Source organism: Pteropus alecto, unplaced genomic scaffold (assembly GCF_000325575.1).
Source record: "Pteropus alecto unplaced genomic scaffold, ASM32557v1 scaffold20, whole genome shotgun sequence".
Lineage (NCBI taxonomy): Eukaryota > Metazoa > Chordata > Mammalia > Chiroptera > Pteropodidae > Pteropus > Pteropus alecto.
Genome location: NW_006436298.1, coordinates 42,177,427 through 42,203,629, shown reverse-complemented (window position 1 = coordinate 42,203,629; position 26,203 = coordinate 42,177,427). Strand labels below are relative to the sequence as shown.

The following is a 26,203-nucleotide window of genomic DNA, read 5'->3' as shown; positions in this document are numbered from 1 at the left end:
TTAGTTGAGTTGAATGCTAATGAAAGGTTCATTAAGACATAGACAGAGAAATAGTCCTTGGATTTAGCAAAATAGTCATAGGTGGCCTTATCAGTGGAAGACAGTATCAGTGGAGTGATAGATGTAGAAGTCAGGTAAGAGAGGGCAGAAGAGTAAAGTGAAAACAGAATGTTTAAGGCTGTGCTGCCTTTTTAAAGTAGCCACCAGCTCATGTGGCTACTGGACACTTGAAATATAATTAGTCCTGGCTGAGATGTACTTTAAGTATAAAAAATATACTGGATTTTAAAGACCTAGTATTTAAAAAAAGGATAAAAAATATTCTATTAATATTTTTAATATTGATTACATGTTGAAATATTTCAAAGTTCTGGGCTAAATAAAATATAGCTGGCCCTTGAACAACACAGGTTTTATCCGCTTGGGTCCACTTTTACATATATTTTTTTTCAATAAATATACATTCAGCCCTCAGCCTCCACAGATACGACACCAGAGGATACAGAGGGCTGGCTATATATTTACAGCAATGATAAATAGCATTGATGTTGGGGAGATGGTAACAGAACCAAATGAGTTTAGAAAAACCCTGATATTAATTAGCATTTCTCTTAAGAATTATCATTAAGAATAATAAACACCTAGGTTTTCATCAAGTTTTTACTTCTGCTTTTCTTTTTTACACTTTATTCTATTCTGGATTGACTTAGGTATCTGGAATGATATAAAGTAGTACCATTTCCTAAGCGACTGCTTAGTACCATTTACTGAATAATCCATTCATCTCCAAAGGTCTGGTATTCCTGGCAATTATAAAAATGTTTATTTAATCCTACATTTAATCTTTATATATAGACATCTCAAATATAACACATCTAAAAAGGAACTCTTAATTACCCAGTCTCTGTCCCAAGGTCAATTTTCCACTGAGCAGCCAAAATGACCTTTAAAAATTAGATGCTGTCAGCTCAATGACTTCCTATCACACACAAGATCTGCTCTACAAGGTCCTGTGCCATCTAGCCCTTGCCTACCTCTCCCACCTCACCTCCCACCACTCTTCCCACTACTCATTTTACTAGCTTCACTAGCCTCACACTTAATACTTCAATAAGCCAAACAACTCCTGCCTCAAGCCTTTGCACTAGCTATATCCTTAGCCTTAAGGCTCCCTCCCTCCTTTCGCTCAGGCCTCAATTAGACCTTTTCAGACAACCCTATCTAAAATAGTTCTTCTATCCTATCACTCTAATCCAGGGGTTAGCCAGTTACAGCCTACAGGCTAAAACTAGTCAGCTATCTGTTTTTTGTAATAAAGTTTTACTGGAATACAACTCCATCCATTTGTTTAAATATATTTCCATGGCTACTTTAACTCTACAATGGCAGAACTGAGTAAGCTACAACAGACACCATCTGACCCGCAAAGCCTGAAATATTTGCAATGTGATCCTTTACAGAAACTTTGCCAACCACTACTCTAATACCCTGACTTATTTTTCTTCATACCTGAAATCATATTTCTTTTCCATTTACCTCTAGAACTAAGCTCCACACAGTAGAGATACTGTCTTGTTCAGCTATACCCAGAACCCAAATAAGTGTAGGTATTAAATAAACTCCTGGGAAAGACATAACTGAGGGATCACTCAGTACCAAGTACTATACTAAGCTCTTCATATATATCACTGGGTTAAGTTATCAAACAATCCTTTGGGATTATTATAATTATTCATTTTAACAGTGAGAAAAATTGAGGTTTAGAGAGTAAGTGGCAGGGCTAAGATTTGACCTTGATTTATCTGATGACAAAGAAAATATTTTTTACCACTGCACTACTTTATAGTTCTTTTTAAATTAGTCTTTCTATCTAGAAAAACTAAACATTTTCCTTTTATTTGCATTGCTCTGTTCCTTGTAAACTTGTATAGTTTTCTTCGAATAAGCATTGTACTTTTCTTATTAGGGTAGTCATTGGTATTTTGTAGTTTAAGTTGTGATTATAAACGAATATTTTTTTCAATTATATCTTCTAGTTGGTTTTGTTACTATGTGAAAGCTACTTTTTAATAATTATTGTACATTCGACCACTTGTTTGAACTCCTCTATTCTAAGTATCAATCGGTTGATGCTTTTGGGATTTTTTACTACATAATCATGATATTAAAAAAACAAAATTTTCTCCTCCATTCTAATTGCTACAGCAGTTACTTTAATTTTGTGTTTTTGGACTGGCCAAAAGTTTCAGAACAATATTAATTCATAATGGTCAGAGAGAAAACTCTTGTCTTAATCATGGCTTTCCATAAATGTTTCGCCTTCAGTAAGACACTGGCTGTTATGTTCTACCCTTGTATTTCCAGTTTTCAATGATAATTAAGACAAATTCTTAATCTTATATATCAAGAATGAATGTCTAATTTTTTTAAATACCTACTAATATCATATGGCTTTTCATCTTTGAACTGACACAATTTACTAAAAGGTCTAGATGTGGGTTTTATACTGTTAATATGCTGAAGAATTTCACCCAAAATTCAGTTTGAAAAAGTATCAGTTGAAACTCCATTAGAAAAATATATCATCTATAACCCAGACACTGGTAACTATGTCTTTTTCAGAGTTATAAGAAATCTGTCTTATAAATCAGAATTTGGGAGTCAGCTAAAAACTGTAATTGTTAAATATGTAGCAACAACGATGAATAAATGAGCATTTTAAGACCAGTACCTTCTGAGGATCAAGTTTGCCGAACACTATGTCCATGAAATCTTCATCTGAAAGTATGATTGTTACATCAGCAGAGCCTTTTGCAGGGCCTTGATATACTGTTCCAGTACCATTTTTTAGGTCAATAGCTAGGAAAAATAGGAAAGTGTGTCACTTTTTCATTATAATGAGTAAAATAAACCAACTGAAATGCAGACATTTTGATAATTTTCAAATTAATGTGCTGCTTTTTCTACATTACATATTACCTGTCAATTATAAAAAAAAAAAATTTAATCCTTTATTTGTCCTTTTTAGAAAGTTCTTCAAAAATAGTCAAATCAATATTTTTCTTCATTGAAGTTTACACAACATAAATATTTTCTTTTATTTTGTTATTTTATTTCTTTTTTTCCCCCTCTTTAAATCCTCCCTCCCACACACACTTCCACTCCTGACCTATGGAGGTTGTCGTTCCCCTTAAGAACTGGATCTCTGAAGGCCCCTTAAGAACTGGTCTCCTCCCACACACTCGCAGGGTGCACCTGGAGCCTGGCGCCTCCAGTGCACTCGGGGGGTCGGGCACATCCGGCGTATGGTCCGTGGCTCCACCTGGGGCGCACACTCAGGACCTTCTGTATGTAGAGCAGACGTGCTAACCACTACACTATGGAGCCACCCCAACATAAGTATTTTAAATGTGAATCAATCTAAAATAATATAAGGAAGTTAAGTTGGTAGACGTTATGTGGGTAAGGCCATTAAGTCAACAAAGGAAGCAGCAGAATTTTTAAAACAGTTGCATGTTGGCTGGGTTGGGGTAAGGGAATACATACTATAATCACCTTTCAAATACCTGAATTCATCCAGAGTTCTATCATATGGATAGCAAGACAGTCAACATAAGTTTTTAAAAATATTCTAATTAGTTACTTAAGATTTTATAAAACATTTATAGCCCTAATTGTTGTGAATTAACATTAGCTTCTTTTCCCTTAACTGTTTTGACAGAAGGATTAAGACTCCCAGAAACAGGCTGAGTAACTTGGAAAATTATTAAAATTTTACCTTCACTGCTTTCATTATGTAACATTTGCAGCACTTTCTGCCAGAGTTACATTTCAGAAAGTTTTAACTATCTCATATATGACTGAAACCAGTTATCCAGAAAGCCCAATCCACTCATCCTGCTTCAGCCTCTTGAACGTGCTTTCTCTTGCTATAGTGAAGGGGCTACAGGCACATCACTCTAACAGTGTATAGGGAACTTTACTTGAGGGTCAAGGAAAAGCTACACATATTATAGAAAAAACCCAGAGCGTTTAACTACATTCTGCTTAGCCAAGCCTTGCTCCAAAGAGAAAATTAAATCACTCCAACTCTCCATAGAAGAGAATTTTTGCCAACGAAACAAAAAATAATTTGACAACAATGATTATCTTGGGGAGAGAAAGGGCAAGAAGAGAACCTTACTGCTTTGTATATGTCATCCACTCTATTGTTTTCTACTGTGAGTGTTAGACAATATGCAAAGTATTAGAAGCGAGGCATGAAGAGCAAAGGCTCTGTTCTTATTGACCTGTATTATGAATATGTTTTCATGTATTATTTGTATAGTTAAAAAGAAAGAAAGGTAGATAAAGAAGGAGGAAGGCAGGAAGGGAGGGGAATAGTGAGGAAGGGAGAAAGAAAAGACTAAAGAAAAGCAAGCCACTGGCATTCAACAAACAACATTCATGGTTTAATTCTTCACAAGTACTTCTAAGGCCCACTGTACATACCAGTCTTGCTCAGGAATAAAACTGCACCACACACATCTTCCTGCTAAAGTGTGGGAGTAAGTCTCTTAGCTAATGAAGGTTCTTAGCTGCCCACCTGCCTTCTCACTCACCTGGTTTTATGTGCTACTTCATACTATGACTCTTGTAAAGCAATGTAACTTTCTCCTGTGGAAATCTAGTAACTAGTGTTGATAAAAAAGAAAAGAGAGCTAAGAAAGGAAATGTTCTTAGGAAGATACAGAAATTTGAGGTAAAGTAGTGGAACTTTCAATTCTTCAGTGATTCAGGTCATAGCCTATAACTTGGCTTGTGTGGGAGAATCATCATCTACACCTGTAAAGTCATGGCTAACCTTAAATTAAAATGAAGAAACAGACTGTATATATTTTCCTTTACTGGTAGAATTTATTTTAAAAGCTCTAAAAATGACTTTAGTTCTGTATTTATATAATCATTAAGGCTCTAAAACAGTCCATAAAAATTTTAGTTATACTTTATAGCATTTAATGGGAGAGGGAGAGGTTATTAGATGAGAGCATGGCATTTGGAAACTTGGGGATCTTTGAAGTTACATACCTTACAAATCACAAAGGGCTACTATAAAAGAGAGGAGTTATTTTTGTCGATGCCTTCTTTCCTTAAGATTATAAATTCTTAGTTGGAACAAGAATATCTTGTCTTTGTATCCCCTACCGTTTCTTGAATAGACAGTACTTAGTAACTTTGTTAAATGGGAGATTACAAAAGCTCATGGAAGAAGCATCTCTATAAAAAAAATGACAACAAACAAAAAACTTAGGATAAAAATAAAGTTTTTTTTTTAAATCACACCACGGACACAATACTTTTGTGCTATTCCTGCCAAAAATTCATAAACTAAATCTAATAATCATGAAGAAACATCAAATAAACACAAACTGAGGAACATTCTACAAAATAAGTGGCCTCTACTCTTCAAATATGTCAAGGGCATTAAAAATAAAAACAGACTGAGGAACTCATCTAGATTGAAGGAGACTAAAGAGGCCTAACAACTAAATGCAATATATGACCCCCCCACTCCCTCCCTCGCAGGTCCCACCAGCTCAAGTGGATGGAGGAGCTGCAGCTGCCAAGCACCCTGGCTTTGCAAGGGCTCTAGGTGCGCCGCAGCCCACAGCCACATGCCTGCCCGGCCACCATGATGTCCAGGAGGATGGCCAACTCCACCCAGGGGGCAGTGAAGGAGGAGTCTAAGAGGAGGCCGGTGAGGTTGTCAGCTAAACCTGCTCCTGCAAAAGTGGAAATGAAGCCAAGGCGGGGCGGGGGGAAGAAAGGAAAGGATAAATCTGCAGACAAAAAAAGTGCAAAAGAAAAGGGAAAAGGGGAGCAAAGGGAAAACAGGCCCAAGTGACTAAAGAAATTAAAGAATTACCTACAGAAAACAGAAACTAAAATCGAGGAGAACCCAGCCTCTGACGAAGCAGGAGAGGAAGAAGCCAAGTCTGATTAATATCATTCATCAGTGGTCCCTGTCTCCTTTCTCGTATAATCCAGAAGAATACTTATATCAACCATTTTGTAAATGCAAGTTTTTTAGTAGCTTTAGAAACATTAAGGGGAGAATTCAACCTCATCCCATTTTTTAAGTGTAAATGCTTTTTTTTAAAGAGGCGCAATCATTTGCTGGTTGTTTATTTTGGGGTACAACCAGAAAATAATGGGATATTGAATATGGAAGACCTTGATTGTCTTAGGTGTCAAGACCTTGATTGTCTTAGATGGGGATAGCTTTTATATCCTATAACACAAAGCATACTAAATGGCAGTTTGGAGTCAGTCATACAGTTAATATGTCTTGAACATTTTAAATTATTTCTACTCCCATGTTTTTTCCAGAACTGCTTCCTAAAGTAAACCACTCCTTGATCTTGGTTCTCCCTGTCAGAATTTTGTGCACCCTCTTTGGACGTGGTAGTTCAGTTTTCCTAGTAACTTCATTAATGTGCTATGAATGACTAAATATTTGATTATGTAGTGAATACATTAAATTGTGAATTAGTGGGACTTCGATGTAACAGCATATCAACATTTGAAGATACTGGTGGTATTTAATATTCTATTAAGGGAAATTAGCCTCCAAGTTTTAAGCTGTAAAGTCACTGGAATAACTGTTTAGAAAAGAACCACAATTACATGACTTTTTTGGACTTTGGTACGTATTTTAAGAATTGTGTACAAATTGAAAGCCTGTGAACTTACTCTCAAAACAACCAATAAAATCTAGATTATTAAAGAATCTTCAGTCATGCAGGCTCAAAACTTCAGCATTAGTTGTCTCTTTCTTGTTCCTCTTATTTTTCAGACATTATCAGTAGCTAAGTCAGTCAATTCTATCTTAGCAATAGATCTACATAGGCCCTCTCCCCTCCATTACTGCTAACACCTTGATTTAGGTCTTCCTTCTTTTTAATCTGCAATGCAAACCCTTGTTTCCTTAACTCTAGTATTTTAAACTTTCCTGATACACCGCTTCTAATAGTTATTTCTGTGGACAAAAAAAAAGACATCCCGTCTTTTCATATTTGTAATACAAAACCTAGCAGAGAACTTGGCACATAGTAAATATTCAAATATCTGTTGAATGGACCAATCCTCCCATTCTGTGAAAGCCAATAGCACCTTTCCCATGTCTCATCACTCTCATTTTATCAGATTTATATATAAATAAGTCCTAATCTCTTATTTAAACTCCTTCAGGCCAGAAGGGTTTAAGAATTCAGAATTTTTCAGATTTTAAGAAGAAAATACAGTGCATAAAGCACATATATTATGAAAGACCTCCAACGCTGCAACATTCTATAAACAAATATATAATTTCTGTACTCAACTAATCCACACTAGGTAAGATAAGAACAATCAGTTGCATCACGTAAGTTCAGATCAGGTTTTGCCACCCATCGATTATGAGAAAAAAACTTTCCATTTTTAGAGCTTTTGGTTTCTGGAGATGAAGGTCAAAGCAACTGTGTTTTAATTTTCAGGCGCAGACTATTCTATAGGCGATATAAAGCCTCTGATTCTTTAATTTTCTTTATGCCTTCCTGTCAGCCTTTATTTCCTCTCAATTTTTCCTGTTGCTTGGAATAGGGTGGGATCCAAATGGTTTACTAGGACAACTTTGGGCTGGTTTCAGAAATTAACAGTAATAAATATCATAAAATACATTGCTTACTTACAAAGTGTTTCAATGGTATCTTATTGTTCCTGAATACTTCACTCATGCTAAATAGAAAATACGTATCACTATTCATATAACTAAATTTATTGTTTTAATAGAAGGAAAAGCACCAATTTCAGCACTTTTTTTTTTAAAGGTAGGCATCTGATTCCATTTAAAACTATGCATCCTACATGGCTTTTATAGAACTTACGCAACATACATGGAATCAGGCTACTGTGTGTTATAAACCACACTAGAAGCTGGAAATAAGTTAATGTGAAGCTCTCTCTCAGTGTTAAACCCACGTCAAGTAGGAGAAGACATATAATTATAAATGATCACAATACGGTAAGATAACTGAGACAAACTGTTATCTTAAAAAGACTGTTCAAAGGGAATTCAGAGATTTATTTCTCTACCTGATGTCCATTTTCACTTTTTCAACCCAATCAAAGGATCTCTGGTAATATAAAAATCCAAAGGACAATCTTTATGCAAAAGAGTAAAACACCTAAAGGCATAGGATATTGGAAAAAGGTGTTCAAACATGTCCAGGCATTCGATTACATTTTGGAGTAATAAAAAGGTAGAAATAAGAAGGTGCAAGGGAGCGTTCCAAGATATGGTTTCCTTCCCAAAAATACCTCACCAAGGCCCTCCTCTGATTCCTTATGCAGATCGAAGGCTTATACCTCTCTGTTATACACTCTTGGCTCATAGGAAAAAGGCAGGGTTCTCCAGCTTCTGTCAGATCATCTCAGCCCAGTGACACAGAGGTCACAGTGACCCTTAACCAGGCAGTCCTCCTAGTCCTGGATAACCAGGCCTCAGAGGGGCCCAACCTAAAAAAACCCAGCTATGACTCTTTCTTCTCCATAGCCAAAACCAACCTGACCCAGTACTGACACCAGAATTTTCCTAATTCTCTCTAGATTCAGACTAATTTGGTTTTAAAAGACTCCCTTCCTGTCCCCCATCTAACACACACATATTCTGCCTAGAGATTTGTTGGTTTTGTTTGGATGGCAAGAAGGGAAAGGGAACAGGGAAGATAAGCACATTCCAGGATCTCTGGACTGGAACGGGCCGTCCAGGCCACTGAGCTCAAACTCCAAGGTCAGTCGCTTGTGCAACTCCGGTGACAGCTGAGACCAGCCAAGGTAAATTGAGTAGCTTAGGCCTGTTCTCTCTAACCAGGTTCAGGTCTGCCAAGATATAAACAAGGCCGGAACAACTAACAACAATTTCAAATACAAAATATTTGGTAATTAAGTGTTCAGCAAAACCTTTTTAAAACTGCTTATAAAAAGGGAAAAAACACCTTAGGTATTTCCTAAATCAAAACATTCAATCATCTATGTCATTAAGTGCCAAGATGAAAAATAGAGATGCCAGCATGGAATCATCTTCTAAGTCACCATAAGCCAAAAGACCTAGATAGTTTCTATGGCAGCTACTGTGATTTAGCTCAGTGACACAGACAGCAAGAAAACAGCAAATAGAACTGAAAATAGCTGCACAGCTGAGAATTCAATCAAATAACAGACAGGGAGCAGATCACCAAAAGAATGGTGAATCATTTCAGAGAAAGCTTTAGGATTCAATTTGACTGTCAGCTTTGATAAGAACCCGAAGAAAAGATGATAAAACAAACATAAGCCACAATAATAGTTATTAAGCATCAATAATAATTATTAACAGGATTTCAATATTCCCATGGAAAAGTAAGGAAAAACCCTTTTCTAGGTTATTATTTTAGGGACATAATAGGGAAAAACTTTGGTTATGGAAACTATTTTAAAGAAAATTACTCTGCTTGCCAAGAGAGAATCACTCATATATTTTATAAATCCCTACAGAGTTCTATTCTGCCAATGTTGAAACAAAGAGTTCCAGCACCTTTTTTCACACTTATGGATCTCATTCTTCTTCTTCACAATTATTTTCAAAAGTCCTATGCTTTATATTTATAACTCAGCTTCTAATATACTTTCATCCATAGGAAAAGGTTGAATTTCACCATAAATAGAAAGAAAAAAGGAAAGACAGAAAGAAAAAAGGAAAGTAATGACATACACAGTGTTAACCTATGAAGTTACTTAGAAAAATATTTAAACACTTTGAAATTTGGGAGACTAAATACATATTACATTTTTGCCTTCCTTTATACCCCTTCTGAATTAATATCCTATAACCACAAATGTCTTCCAGAAGAACAGTAAAATGTTAATTGTGAGTAGTAGGATTATACATCATTATTTTCTTCTTTATACCTTTATGTACTAAATTTTATATAATGAACATACACTGCCTGAAAGGAACAGCAACTGTTATATTAAAAAGAAAGTTGTTTATATTGAACCAAAACCAATTGAACGAAACTTCAAAATATTTTCTAGGAATATGTAATAGAAGATTATTTTTTAAAGTTTCAGTTGATTTAGAATGCATTTTTATTTTTTGATCTAAGTGAGCATTTATAGTGATCTACAGTTATAATGAGAAATAATCTGATTTTCAAGGCACTTAAATAGGTGCTCTTAAATAACAATCTGATAATTTAAATCATCAATATTTTGGAATGAAGAAACCAATTTCAAAAGTGTCAAAATATAATGACTTAAAAATATTTCATCTGACCTCATGAATTTGCTTTATGTTTAAGAGAAATTTGAAGATCAATTAAGATGACTGTTTAAAAGTACTAATTTCAGGTTATTACAATAAAATCTTTAAAACAGAATTTTCATTTTAATCGATTCCCTACATCTCTAAAAAACCTACATGTCTTTGGGTATCCTGAAACCTATTACTTCCCATGAAACACAACTTACTTAAGAAGGTAGGATTACTTACCTTCAAAGACACAGGTTTCAATTATAACAAGGAAACTTTATCTCTATTTACAACAGTTGCCTTAAAATATTTTAATCAGGGATACAACTTACTCCACTTAACTGCAGTATTTCCACCTTTGGTGATATGCCACTCAAATACAGCATTTATTTTCTTTACCACCTTGTGCCCGACATCCTTAAGATGGTGACCTATTTCCTTAAAGATCAAGGTACTCTGAAGCTCACCACCCTAGCAAAAAAAGAGAGAGTTTAATTTTTAAAGTTTTGCAGCAAAGACTCAAGGAGAAAAGTAATTACAAAATATATGTGTGATAAGGTGATTTTTCAAAAATCTGCACATAAATAAGGCAAACTAGTATTTTTAACATCAGACCTCTTTCACATTGGACAACCTATGTCTTAACTAACTTCAGCAGGTAGATACTGGACAAATCAACTTCTTTGCTTGTTTATTTGTAAAATGGGATGAAAATTCATGAAGACTGAATTTCTTCGTAGCTCTAAAACTTCAGAAGTTTTCGATTTGAGATTCTTAAGATCTTAATCTTCAGTCATTTATTTACTAATATGGCTTATGACAAGTAAGAATCATAAGATAAAGGTATGACAATGATAAACATTACAAAGTTAATATTTTGGACACAGAGATATAAACATTTTTATTAAAGCCTCAGAATGTTAATACAGAACAAAATGTTTTAGTAAATATAATACATTATTGTTTTTATGCTCACATATAAAGCTTTATACAAATCTTTAAATCAAGATAAAGTACAAGATACTTAACTTTTTCATCTATTTTTCTCCAAAATATTGTTTGCTTGATATTTTTCATTCAACAACTGATTTAGGTACCCTAAACCTAGAAAATTAATTCTTTTCTCTTAAAAGATACCCCAATATCCCCTCGAAAAAGTTTTTTAAATGTATTGTCGAAATTTTCCTTTTATTCTAAGCAGTTTTGAATTAGTGTCCTTTAGTTCAAGAATTAAGAATCTTTCACAGCTCTTAATTTTCTAAAATAGCCTGAACATTCTTAAAGTAATCTTAACTGAAATTCAGAAATCAGAAAATGACTTGGATACCAGTTCTGGTAACCTACCTCAGAGGGTATCTTGGCTAAAATATCCGATGCTGGCACAAGATCCACATATGCATTTGAAATGACTAAGTTTCCAGTTTCTTGGACCTTATAAGGGGTACAAAAGCGGAGAAAAGTAAACAATTCACACTGATGATTCCAATGAAAACACAATTTCATTGTGAAACGGTATAAAGTTATTTAAAAGAAATTTGCATTTTTTCTTCATGTAAAAAAGAAAATAATCCAAATTAAATAAAAAGCTCATAAATTAAACCTCAAGATGAATAAACATGAATGCTTGTTGATTTAATATAACTATTATTAACCCCAGCAGAATCAACTGGAGCCCTTTTTAAAAATAGCTATGACCATGTCCCATCCAAAAATTCCAATTTAAATAATCTTGAGTGGATCTTGAGCATTGTTTTTTTTTAAAAAAAACAAAACAAAACGAAACAAAACAAAACTGTATGTCTAATGAGGAGCCAGGGAGAGAACCGCTGAATTCTTATAAATAGCAGGAGGCATGCCATAATATCCATATGAGGTAGTGATAATCAACATGCATTTTTTTATGTTAACACAGAATAAAATTGGCTACGAACAGACCATAGTGGTCTTTTTAAAATAATAATTCTAGTTCTTATTTCAAATAGGATGTGTAGACAGCATAAACTAAATGCTTAAATAGTCCTTTTATCAAAATAGTGATTAAAAGAGCTCAAATTCTAATTCCTAATAATTTATCTAAAATTATTCCAATGGCTATTCTTTCATAAAATTATGGTATTGCTACAAATGTCTAGGATAGTATCTAAAAATTAAAGTAGCATTTATTAAAACTGATTTTTAACAATCAAGATCATTCTCCCTTGACTACCTCCTACCATATTTCAGAAAAAAAAAGATCTTTCAAACAATTTTGTTCATTTTATTTCAAATTATTTACAGTGAAAAGCATGAAAAGAGACAATTTATGAACAAAATATGCTTTGGTAAATTACTTTCTTGTAACCAAGCCAAGCATATCATTTGGAACATTCGTTTAAGATGTTTCTTAAAATACAATATGAAGGAAGAAAGAAAGGAAGGAAAGGAGGGAAGGAGAGAGGGATAGAAAGATTCTTATAATAATAAGAAAAAGAATAATAGGAAAAGAACACCTCTAATCACTGAGGGCAAAAATAGTAAACATACTGAAAAGATAAGACATGCTTTCAATTTATCAAAATGGCAACAATGTATTATATTTAGATATTAAATTATTTATCAACCCTGCAAGTTTGTATCCATAGGGATTATTTCTGTACTGTTCATTACTAGAATTGTGGGAAAATAAAAACATGTAATATAGTCATGATCCTAAACTAGTTTTGAATTCATAATCTTATTCAAAAAATAAAACAAACAAAATAATTAAAAATAAGAGGGCTCCAGATTATATGGCACAAACATTAATTACAAGATTTCAGAAAAAGCCAGAATGTGTGTTTATATGAGTGAGAAAGAGGGGAGTAGTAAGGGACTGCCTCTAAGGACAACAAGCAGAGCTTGAACTGAAGCCTAAAAGACAGGAAGAATTTGAAAAGTGAAATAAATAGTATGCATAAATTAAGCAGAAAATGATATTGCAAGCAGCAGGAAGTAATTATGAGGAAGACAACCACAGAAAGAAGAGTTCTACAAAGTTATTTACTTATGAGAGAAATTATAATGCAGTAAAAAAGATTTAGGGTCCTGGGATCTAAGCTTTGAGTCAAGCAGACCTAGGTTTCTATTCCAGCTCCAGCACTTTCTGAGTGACCATAAGAAAGTTATTTAGGAAACCTGAACCTAGATTTTCTGATAGTAAATGTAAAGTTGTTATGCATATTAGAGATAATGGTATAGCCTGCTATAGGTACTCAATAACTGGAAGCTGTTATAGGTAGTAGTGTTTAGTTATTATAGGTGGTAGTGTTTAAACTGTTTAACACCAACCTTCTCTGCAGTACAAAATGATTATGCCAAAAAGTATCAGCCTGGTCAACTGTGTTAACAAAAATGACCTTTAAAAAACTTACAAATGAAAGGTTAGTTGCATGTTCTTTTAGTATTTCTTTGAGTACTGCTAACAGCCTCACCCAAAAATTACTTAACTCTACAGGAAGTCATACTTTTACTTGTATTGTCACCTACAATTAGGCTTAGACTCTGAGACATAAAATGTTATTTTGTGGATTTTTGTGTGATCAAGATGCATATGATTTCTGTCCAGTAAAAAACATAACCATAAAGGATATGATTTTATTGTTCTATAGGATATTAAATAGTTTTGTCTCTCAGCAAAATTATTTTAGAATGCTTTTCCTATTGGACTATATTAAGCACTGTTGTTCTAATTCTCTTTTGAACCAGTTTTATCATCTTGCTATCTCCTTCATTAAGGAATTTAATACATTTTTGTCATGTTTTCACGTAAATCAGCCTGAGAGCCATGCCTTCAATTTTTTGAAGATTATATTTTGACAATAATTTGACTGACTGGTTTAGCCAAAAAGATACGGTTGGTTGGATTTACACAACAGCTGTACCACTGCTACACAGACAGGAATCAATTTAATTGAAAATAAAATGAAAAACAAGGTACGGAGGCATCTTATTTCCAATTAAAAGTTACCACTAAAAAGAAACTTTCTAGGTTTTGTCTCATATCCATACTAATAACAAAAAAAAAAAAAAAGAAGAAAAGAAAAAGAAAAAGAAAAAAGTTAAGATAAAACATAATTATTGAGTATGGTGAAATGGGTAGCAAAATATTAATCATACCTTGGTTTGGAAATGAATTCTATTTCCTTCCTTCCACATCTCAATTTGAAGAGTTTGTCCAGGATATACTGGTTTTGTAAAACGAACCTTTAAAAAATAAGTTTTGGGGTTAAAAATGTTTTAAAATAAAACTTTTCTACTTGTGAGGAAACAAATTGGGAGGGAGGTTAGAGTGCATACAAGGGAGAAAAGAGAGATTTAAATATATTTAAATTCATAAAGAAATAAAAATAATATGATAAAATTTGTAGAGAAAGGATATCGTTAATGTAAGCTAATTCGTTTTCTTTCAAAGTATTGTCAGTAAATAGTGTCAAATTCTGGCAAATCGGAAAACAGAAACATAATTATATTAAATACACACACACACACACACACACACACACACACACATCACCACCAGAACAATTTAAAAGAAGCAGTTAAAAGAGGTACTCACAGAGATGTGAAGTACAGAACAGGATATATAGTCAATAATATTGTAATAACTAGGTATGGAGTCAGATGGGTAACAGACTTAGTGATCACTTTATAACTTTGAAATGTCTAATTACTATGTCGTTACCTGAAACTAATATAATATGATATGTCAACTGTAACTGAAAAATAAAACAAAGAATTGGTACTAATTATCTGGGGAATAAGGTCTGGGGTGGGTAAATAGGACAAATAATCCTACTTTTTATTTTATAATTTTTTATACTATTTTATTTGCTGTATACATATTGGATAATAATAAAAATAGTTAAAATACAATGAAAAGCATGATAATAATCAGTGTTATCAAAGGCAAGGCATCAGAAAATGCACTTTCACTGTTGCAGGGAGCACAAACTGATAAAAGCTTTGGGAGCTTATTTAACACTGTCTAAATTTTTTTTTTTTTAGTGTGTACCTTTTGACTTACACATATGCAAAGATAGTGTGCAGAGATGGTTTTCTTTGTAATTTATAACAGACGAGAACTTGAAACCAGCTTAAAAGTACAAAAACTAAAATCAGTATGCAACTGTCATACTGATATAAGTATATGTTTATTAGAGTTCAAATGCAGCCACTTTACATTTTCAATTAAGGTAAATTAAAAAATAGTAAACCTCAAGTTTTTGTGAAGGTATAATATGCTGATATATGTATGCTCCTAATTAATATATAAAACAATCTAATTAATGTTAAAATTTTAACTGTATATATCCTTCATGATGAATGTGTAATAGAGGGATTTTTTAACTACAAAAAGAAAATGTGTTGATTGCTAAATCAATGTAATAAAAATGTATATTACTTCAGTATAGTATCGATTTTAAAAGTCACTAAAATTCCTTTTCTTCTCCAAAAACAAACAAACAAAAAGAACTAACATTCACATTATGCAATAATATACACATACCTTAATTGCCTTGAATCTTGACACATCATTATCTGCAAACTGCTGTAAAACATGCCTGGCACAAAATCCAAATGTACATAATCCATGTAATATGGGCTTGTCAAAACCTAAAAAGAAAAAGAGAGAGAGAGAATTTAGCTAGACATAGGCACATTTCATGTTTAAAAAGAAAGAATTGTTCATTCAGGATTTCAAAGTATATCTTTAAACTGCATTAGCATGAATTATACTTTCTACTCTAAGAAACATGGAAAATATTTTATAAATAATACCTCCTGGGCAATAATTATGAAATAAAAAAAGAAAAAGAAAAGAAAGAAGCTCTGGGAACACAAATCATTGTTTTGTTTAGCTTTGGTTGTAACCATGAAATCATTCATAGTATTTCAATGTCCCTGTATGTAGACAATCCTTCCCTAACCTTTCAGACCCTCGCTGTCTCTTCCAATGACCTTGCCTTTGCCCTTCATTATAACTGACTCCCACCCACATAGTCTATCCTAGACTTTGCACTAGCAGGAGCTTCCTTCCATCATAATCTCAATTTCAAGTACACCATTTTCTGAACACTACTTCCTACCTTCCCATATCATTTGCATAAATGTGTTAGGAGAGGGCTATTTTTAAAATGTTATTCAAACTACCAGTCATAAGTAGCAATGTCTTTAAGTACTATTTAGGTAACTGAGCTATTATTTTTCACTGGTATATATCATTAACAACTCACCTACTGAGCCAGCAAAGTTAGGATCAATGTGTAAGGGATTCCAGTCTCCACTGAGGCGGTACAAAGCAGCCTGTGCAGAAAGAATTATAAATGAAATTAGCACTCAGTGCTTTCTTAGAATACATTAAAAGAAAAACAGGAAATATGGCTGGTTATTGCACACAAAATGCATCATAATGTACCTAAGCTTTGAAAAATAACTACTTCTAACAGAAAAAGATTAACTATAAATTAAATGCTTTCTATAACATTCACCACTGAAATCAGTTGAAAAGGGGGAAGGCTGTCAAGTAACAGGAAGGGGAGCCAAAAGCTACATCTGGGGATAACAATGGTTACCAATGCCTAAAGAGAAATTCACAAAAAAGAATCCATAAATCTACTCTCATTAAAATACAACAAAGAGAGAGAAAAAAAATGGCATAGCTGATAGAGGTTCTGTTGATCCCAATGGCAACCAAATCAAAGTTGTGACAGAAACCAGGAGCAGCAGCAAGGAAAAATTGCCTGGGATCTAGATTAACAAACCATACAACTAGGGAGAAATCCAAGACAGCACCCTGCAACGGCAGAAAGTAGGATGGGGCGAGGAGGCAGGGCGACCTGATCCCGAGCGGCTGAGTGAGACGGAGGTTACGGCAGAGGCAGACGCAGACACCGTGGCCCGAGTGGATTTTCGCAGTGAGGGACCTGCTCACTCTAAGCACCAGTGCCCGTTCGGCTGCGTGCAGGGGGGAACCAGGGACTTACCTTACAAGGAGATACTGTCGGAGTGATGGGCCTAGGCAAGACTCACTCAGTACAGAAGTGCTGGCAATATCCACTGTACCCTGTTGAGCCCTCCCCGCTACCAGTGTGCCAGACACAGCGCTGCCATAGCTGTGATGTCATCAAACTGATTAACAGAGGTCACTCCGCCTAAAAGATTCCCTGAAACCTTGTCTCTCTCAACTCGCAGCCCCACCCAAGCCACATCCAGGTGTATCCTCAGCGAGTCAGGTGCTCCTTGTTGAGACTCACACTGGTGGAGGCAGCTGGTCTCGGTTTCTGGTGTGGCCTTTTGAGGCAACTATAAGCACAGCATCTGTGGATTGCTTGTTGAATCTTAACAGGTGGCCCTAGAGGGGTAGAGGCTTGGGCTAAGTTTGGCCTGCAGCTGAACCCCTCTCAGGACTGTGCCACTGGACACCTACTTCACAAATCCACACTAATAAGACTGAGAGACTTAGGAGCTTTGCTTTGTACATAGAAACAGACACGGAAAGGCAGCCAAAATGGGAAGAGTAAACTAAGAGATGCAGAGTTCAAAACACTGGTTATAAAGATGCTCAATGAACTTTTGGGAAACGTAGAGAGCTCCAACAAAGAGGTAAAAATGGAGATGGAATTATACGAGGGAATCAGTCTGAAATGGAGAACACATTATTTGAGATGAGAAGTATATTAAATGGAATAAACAAAGGAATAAACAAAGTGAATAAAGAAGAGGATCAAATGCCTCATCTAGAGGATGGGAAAGCCAATCAGGACACTCAATCAGAATGGCAAAAAAAAAAGATGCCAATTTAAGGAGGATACGGGACACTATTAAGGCTCTAAATATTCGTCTGATCAGCGTAACAGAAGAAAATCACAATGTTGGACAGCTGTTTGAAGAAATAATGATGGAAAACTTCCCTAATTTGGTGAAGGAAATGGACGTAAAACCCCAGGAAGCTCAGAGAATTACAAAAATCAGGGAGCCCACACCAAGACACATCATAATCAAAATGCCAAAAGTTAAATACAAAGAAAGAATATTAAAAGCAGCAAGAGAAAAAGAAATAATTACTTATAAGGAAACACCCCCATGAGACTGGCTGCTAATTTCTCAAAAGAAACTATGCAGGACAAAAGGGCTTGGCAAAAAATATTCGACAAGATGAAGACCCAGGATATACAACCAAAAATAATTTATCCAACAAAGCGCAAAGTTACCATTTAGAGTTGAAGGACAGATAAAGAGTTTCCCAGACACAATAGGCTAAAGGAATTTATCACCACTAAGCCAGAATTACAGGAAATGTTGGAGGGACTTTCTTTAAGAAGAAAAAACATGTGTCAAAAACAGGAATAAAGAATGGTAACAACTACATTCCTATCAATAAATACCTTAAATGGAAAAGAATTAAATGCTCCAATCAAACGACAGAGTGGCTGAAAGGATAAGAAAACAAGACCCCTACATATGAAAAGGAATGAGATGGAAAAGGTATTGCTTTGATGGACCTAGAAGGTATTTAAGTCAGACAGAGAAAGATAAACACTATGATTTCACTTATGTGGAATCTAAGGAATAAAAAGGACAAAATAATTAAAAACAGACTCACAAATATACTGGACAATTTGGTGATGGACAGAGGGGAGGGGGTTTAGGGGGTTGGGAGAATGGGGTGAAGGGTTAAAGAAGTACAAATTAGTAGCTGATGGATGGTCACGGGGATGGGGAGCACGGCATAGGGAATGCAGTTAGCATTAATAATACATTGGCTAGGTGGAGGGTCAGGGAAGGGAGGGAGTAATGGGGGGTGGATCATTTTACTAACTATATAGAGGTCTAACCAACATACTGTATACTTGAAACTAATTAAAAAAAAATACACTGAAGATAAGGTAAATGTTTATAGCCTCTTTTAACCAAGCAAAACTTATGCCAACTTTCTTAACAGGGTGTTTTAAATTGAAGCTTGTAACACATTACTAGACATATATACATCAAAGACTTCTCACAAACTTTCATTCTCCTGGTACACTAAATCCTGAGCATCCGCTCATCTTGCAAGAAAACAGATAGCTTGCTATTAAGATTAAATTTTTGCTTAGTCCAGATTTTCATATCACTTCTTTACTTAGATAAGGCAGGAATAGCACAAAGATATATAGATAACGATACAGAAAAAAAGTCACTGAAATTGGGCATTGTTCAAACTTGAGAGTACTTTTCAGTACCTAAGGAAGAAATTCACAAAACAGCTAACAATAAGTATTTAATGTATCTGTATATTAATTTGACCCCTTAAGGCTTCTTCCTTTTTTCAGAAATTGCTGGATTAAGCTTTCCAAGACTAATTAAAATGTTGTGTAAAGATTAGCATACCTGACTTTCTTATTGTTGTTTGTTATTCTTAATTATTGATTATCCTTTTTTAACAAATTTTATTTATAGAAAATAACATTAGAAAAATGTCATTTCCTTTTTAATATACTTTGTAAAATTTTAATAAGCTTTTTCCTTTCCCCATCATCCTACATGATAGTTCTGTAAATTATTCACTTTTTCAATCTCAGTATTTTTTTCCCTTTATATGTCTTTGAAAAATAACTAAAACAAATCAACAATTATCGAATAGTGGTGACTTATAAGATTCTGTATAAGATGTTGAAGGATTAAATGCTAATTTTTAAAAAGAACATTACAAACAAAACACTAGGCAAATATACATCATCATGTTGCATACAAATGAAAGATACACTTTACGGTCTGAACGGGAAGCTGTCACACACATGAAAGATCATGGGATCTGGCACCAGACAGATCTGGGTTCATATCCAGCTCTGCCATTAATTAATGAGTAAATTTTCTCATTTAAAAAACTGAGAGGTTAATTAAACCTCTTACAAAGCATTATCCTTGATAAATATTAATACCTCAATAAATGTGAGCTATTATTTTAAAATGTTTTAGCAACAGTATAACCAAGTTTTTAAGATTAGTACCACTATTCTTATTCCAGAGATGTCATTCCTACAAATGAAAAAAATGTGATTAAAGGAAAATGAAATTCTTCATTTTATTTCAATGATAGTATTGCTTCCTACAGACAGCAGAGTTAGTAAAGCCAAGAAAGATCTATCATGAGAAATGACTAAAATCAGCTGACTGGATGTTTGACTAAATTCAATCATAAGGCAAAATAATAAAGAACAGTCAAATAATAAAGAACAGTCAAAGTTTATTTTCTGAATATTCTGAAAGGTTTTCATATTTTAGAAGGAAAGCTGAAAGCTTCTTGTTTTCATTTCTTCCTAGATATAAAAAAATCACTAAAATTCTCTCTCTCACACACACACACACACAAATAAAACTAAGAAAAACAGCTACATATTATCTTATTTGTATATTAAATGTGAGTAGGAGGATTTTCTATATAAATAAATTAGTTCTTAATTTTATTTTTTAAAATTGTACCATTAAGTCAAACCAACTGATAAAAAGGTTCAGACATTAGTACTTCCCAAATTTTCACATCCTCCAAAAAAGCATACAGAGTAACAAGAACAAATAAAACTACACAGCTCCCAAGCCCGCAGACAGAGAATACTGCAAATTTCAAATTCCTATAAATAGAAAAACAAACACCAATTTCCAGCGAAGCTATCTTCTGAGCATCCTCTCAAAGCTACTATAGGAGTGGGGAGGGAGAGTACAGAAGCAGTGCATGGAAGAGAAAAGAGGAAAAGAAAAAAAAATCATTTCTAGACAGAGAAAGTCCCCCTTAAGGACAAAAATGCTGAGAAGAATCCTGGAAGGTTAGAGCACTGACTACAGAGAAAAGAATAAAAGTGTGCGGGCCTCAAAATGGTAGTCCCAGAAAGGAAATACTTCTTGGAGAGAAAAGAATAAAATGAAGATGGCCCGCCCCCGCCACCCCAATGATGAAGAAAAAAAAGAAGCAAGAAGGAAACTAAAAAAAAGTTTTTTTAATAAAACACCTCTCCACAATGCCCCACTCTAAAAAGCATTAAAGAAAATGTACTCTGTTAGACTGACAGAAGATGGCAATCTTGAATTCCTTAAAGAGGGAATCTTATAAACTATCCCAAACTACCAAACTTACTCACAGAATGCATATTGTAAGTAATCTTCATCTGTACAAAGCTACTTATAAGACTAAAAAATAAAAAATAAAAACCAAAACATTATAATAAATGAAACTTCCTCAAACCAAACAATTACCGAACAGAAGGAAACTATAATACAACACTCAAGCATTCGGGGATTTGAAACAAACACCTTGAATGTGAAATTCAAAAAAAATGATTAAACTCTGAAAAGAAATGGAAGAAAAAAATCGAAATCATAACGGAAATGAAGACTAAATTATAAGGTACCCAAAGGAGAATATATTCAAATAAAAATTTTAAAAGGGGCATAGAAGAGAGGAAAAGAACCAAGAAATGGAAATGGAATCGAGAAAGAACTAAAAAAAGGACAGAGAAAGTAGTTGAAAGAAAGACAAAAAGGACCCAATGTACGTATAATTAGAATACTTGATGAAAAAAATAACATAAAATAAAATAAATGAAAATCATAATCCTAGAGATCTTTTTGAAATGAAAGAAGATCTGAATATACATAAGGTCCACTAGCTACATGGGAAAACTGACCTGGAATGAGCAACACTGAGACATATCCTAGCAAAACTACTAGACTTTAGGGGTGGCTCCATAGTGTAGTGATTAGCACATCTGCTTTACATGCAGAAGGTCTGGGTTCGTGCCCCAGGTGGAGACACGGACCATACCCCGGGGATGCCAGGCCCCAAGTGCACACTGCAGCATGTGGGAGGAGACGCCCTGCCTTCAGAGATCCCGTTCTTCAGGGGAAAATGGCAACATCCATAGTTCAGGGGTGGAAGGGGGTGGGGGGGAGATTTAAAAAGGGGGGGAAAACTACTAGATTTTAAAGATAAAGGGAAAACAGAAATCCTAAGGGCCTCAAAGATAAAAATCAAGTAACTTAGAGTAAGATCATTAGACTGGGATGAGACTTCTCAAAAGCAACATATAAAGCAAGGCAACAATGGAACACCATTATTAAGAAACTCAAGATGTCCTTCAAGTACCTAACATATAGAAAAAGTTTTAAATACATAGTAACCAAAGGAATACTAGACACATGAGCCCTTCTTGTGGAAATCTACTACAGGAGACACTTTATCTAACCACATGATGGGGGAAACTTTAGCAAAGGGACTGATGTATTCGATTGCAAATCTAAGACTAAAAAATGGGAGAGTGGAAGAATATATAAATGTTAAATGTTCTGAAAAAGTAAAATTAATGCATCCTACAAAATGGGAACAATTAGGGAGATAAAAACAAGAAAATAAAATAGGCTCTTTAACAGCTAGAAATGTAACAAGTAGAAACCAAACAACAACAAGAAAACTGAAAAACCAAATAGTAATGAGAAAATTAAGTACTAAAGGTATATAAAAAGACTTCCACTTCTGGCCATTATGAAGTTCCTGGAATGGACTTAATCTTCCACTGTAAACAACTAGAAAAACTTTTTTTAAGGGGGAAGGGAGACACTATCTTTACACACTGGACAGTGGGCAGTGCAGGATTATGATTCTTCATGTAAGAGAAATAAAAAAGATGAACTCTACAATCACCACAAGTTTTCTGCCTGACAGCATGTTCCAGACTGTAGGGCAAGAAGGGAAATCTAAACATAGCAAAACAGTCCCAACAACATAAGGAGATCAAAATCATAGTTCTCTGCAGCTGGAATTCTGTGTATGTACTGAAGAGGAAGAAGCTACAAAGAAAAACACTCCAGAAACCTAAATCGAAGTCCCACTGAAGGCCATACAGAAAGTCCCTGGAAGATGAGACACCATATGAAGAAAGAGGTCCTATGGAGAAAACTGGAGGCATCCAGCCATCAGCCAGCACCAAGACCCCAGACTTGTGAAAGAAGCCATCTTGGACCTTCCCGTGCTGCCTGGACACCATCTGAGAACAGCTACATGACAAGCAACACCATCTGCAGCAGAGGACCACCCAGTCAACTCACAGAAAAGTGAAAAGTAATAAATCATTGTTTCGAAACAAAGCAAAAAAGGTAGTTACTTATGATACACATGGTAATTTAATAAAGAATTATATTTTAATATATAGCATAACTATAATAAATATACCAAATGATAATATACCAAAGATTAACTTTATTTAATAATGTTGATAGCTAAAATCCTAATTGTTAGAATAAGTAGTATTAGATATGTATCTGGGGAAACTACAAATAATTATTTTCATTCTCCCCAAATGCAAAGCCTAACATCTCATCTATTCATTCTTTGTTCTTTCTATATTTTTGAAGATGAAATTTCTATTCATTAATTATATTTTTGAAGATGAATTTTTTATTTCTATTTATAAAGTACACTGGAAATGTCATACCGGCTTAATAATGAAGAAGTTTTCCTACAGATATGATAAATAGAATATCCCAGAAGTAACATTAGTAGAGCTAAAAACATGGTTGGTTGCCAGTTTCTTACTGATTGTAAAGTTACAGTACTTATTTAAATACCTAGCACAAAGTTTATGCTATAATGGCATAATTTTTCCTTATTTCCTCTTCTGTTTAAATTTATATGCCCATCCACAATCATCTCCTCCTCCTCTCCAATGTAAATGCTCCAATTCTTACTGTACACATGCTCTTACAGTCTGCTATCGTTACTCATTCTCAGCCACACTGCAAGCCCTACGTCTCTGGAAAGAGAGATTATCTATACACCATTTTAGTTCAGCTAAGTCCCATCTTTCCTGTCAAATCCTTCTGTGCATCATTCCCTAATGAGTTATCACTTTTCTGAATGTCTATAGCACTTACTCTACAATTCGAGGCTTTGTATTTAATCATTCATTGCTTGGAATAGGGGCCCTAGTTATTCAGACATCTGCCTACTGAGTATCCAAGTGTCCTTTCAGCTCCTTGACAACAGATCACATTTCTTCTACTTGATTTCTATTTCCTACAGCACAGATCATTTTAAACAATCCACAAATCCCCTGAAATTCATACAAAGTTTTATGCAAAATGTTTTTTGAAAAAATAGTATATAGCTTTCATCATATTCTCCAATGACCATATGATACAAAAGGCAGCCATTAAATGAGAAAAGAAAACTTTGTTTTTGAGAAATCTAAAGACAGAGGTCAGGAACCTCTGTCAGATGATGGGTGCTCCTTATTTATATAAAAAATGTTTGTTAACTTAAAAACTGTTCTTTATCACACTGCAAAAGTCAATTCTGCTAAAAGCTAACAAAAAGTTCTACTCGTCTGAAAAAGTAAAGAAAGAAAATCTCTCTACTACTATGTGTAGAAATTCAAGCCTTGGAAATTATTCATTTTTCTTACCTATAGCAAATACATTTTACTAATTCAGTAACCCAAGAATGAAAGAGCATTGTTGGGTTTTCTGCACCATGAAACCATGAAGCCTTTTCCCTTTTATAGTGCCCTAAAAAAATTAATTTTACTATGAAGTTTTAATTGAATATAAATATGCGTGTGTTCTTAAGAAAATGATAAGAAACAGGGATTAGAAAAACATTTAAAGGCAAAAACTAATCTGAGAAGCAAATGTACTGTTCTTTCCATCATCCAATTATATAGCGCAGAAAAAAATACAATTAATATGTTCCAACCTTAATTCTTTCTGGCTCACGTAATTATATTTCTGTTTGCCAGCAAACATAAATTCTGCATAAGTTTTCATATCAAGCATATCAAAATTAGCATAAAAAATAACTATAAATAATGTGTTGTCATTATACGCTCATTCACAGAGCTTCATGTAACTTCGGAGCTCTATGTATTGTTCTGTATCTGCATGGTTAGTCTTCTGGCCACCTTAGAGAAGAATCTTTAGGTCTCTCAAAAAGAAGTTGTTTTTCTCATTTTATGGCTACCTTTTGTTTCTTATGTAAATCTTTGCGTGCTCACAGAATGTTACCCAATAATGCATTTTATATCCTCCATCAGAAAACAAATTATGCCAAATAAAAGAGATTAAATCACCTAGCCCTTCTAAGATGCTTTATTTTGCCTGTCTGCTAAAGTTAGCATAATATAATCTGATCCTAAGCAATGTTGTTCAGCTTTCTTTACCAATAGAGAAAAGGATGACTAAAATTTCCCTTTTAATTCTTTTTATAACTGCTCTCTACAGCTTTCATGAAGTTCTTCACCTAACCTAGGCAGTCACCTGAAGGCAACCACTCTGTTGCCAACAAAGCATAATGCTGTTTAAACTGACTAATGAAAAGCCATTTCATTTCAACATTTTATATATATATATATATATATATTGCTACCTAGTGGAGAAAATTGATAAATAAAAATTTAGAAAAAATGAATTCCAACCACAGAAATATGTCATTGTTTTTATTACGTTGAAGGTAAAGCCACTACTTTTAGATTCACAAAATTACAGGGTGTCAGTTATAAATTAAAAAATGTCAGCAATCAGGTAGGTGGCTTTATCACTTTTCAAAAATATGATCTTACCTGATTAAGTGAGGTGGTGTCCGTATGTACAACATCAGGAGGTCTACTGGGAATGGCTACAGTTTCCTGGAATAAAAACATATATATATTAAATACTAACAAAATAATTGCTATTCTCATTCTCCAAACTGGTATATGATAAACAACCATGTTTTAATATAATAAAATCTGCAAGCTGGATAAAAAATTTTAATATATGTTCAAGAGATAATGACATTTAAAATTTCATTACTGCTAGCTTCACTCACATTATGACCCTGTTTAAGGAATCATATAACCAGAGCCATTCCCT

At 34.2% G+C, this 26,203-nt stretch overlaps 1 protein-coding gene and 1 pseudogene across 1 annotated transcript in view; one reads left to right on the top strand and one right to left on the bottom strand.

The window, feature by feature from the left end:
- The window catches only part of HSD17B4 (hydroxysteroid 17-beta dehydrogenase 4), a 79,954-nt gene that overhangs the window by 3,910 nt on the left and 49,841 nt on the right, over positions 1-26,203 (bottom strand). Inside the window, 7 exon segments of the mRNA XM_006913306.3 lie at positions 2,732-2,859; positions 10,642-10,780; positions 11,654-11,740; positions 14,444-14,530; positions 15,834-15,940; positions 16,561-16,630; positions 25,912-25,977. Of these exon segments, the coding sequence (XP_006913368.1) occupies positions 2,732-2,859; positions 10,642-10,780; positions 11,654-11,740; positions 14,444-14,530; positions 15,834-15,940; positions 16,561-16,630; positions 25,912-25,977 (684 nt within the window).
- Positions 5,571-10,340, top strand: LOC112480625 (annotated as a pseudogene).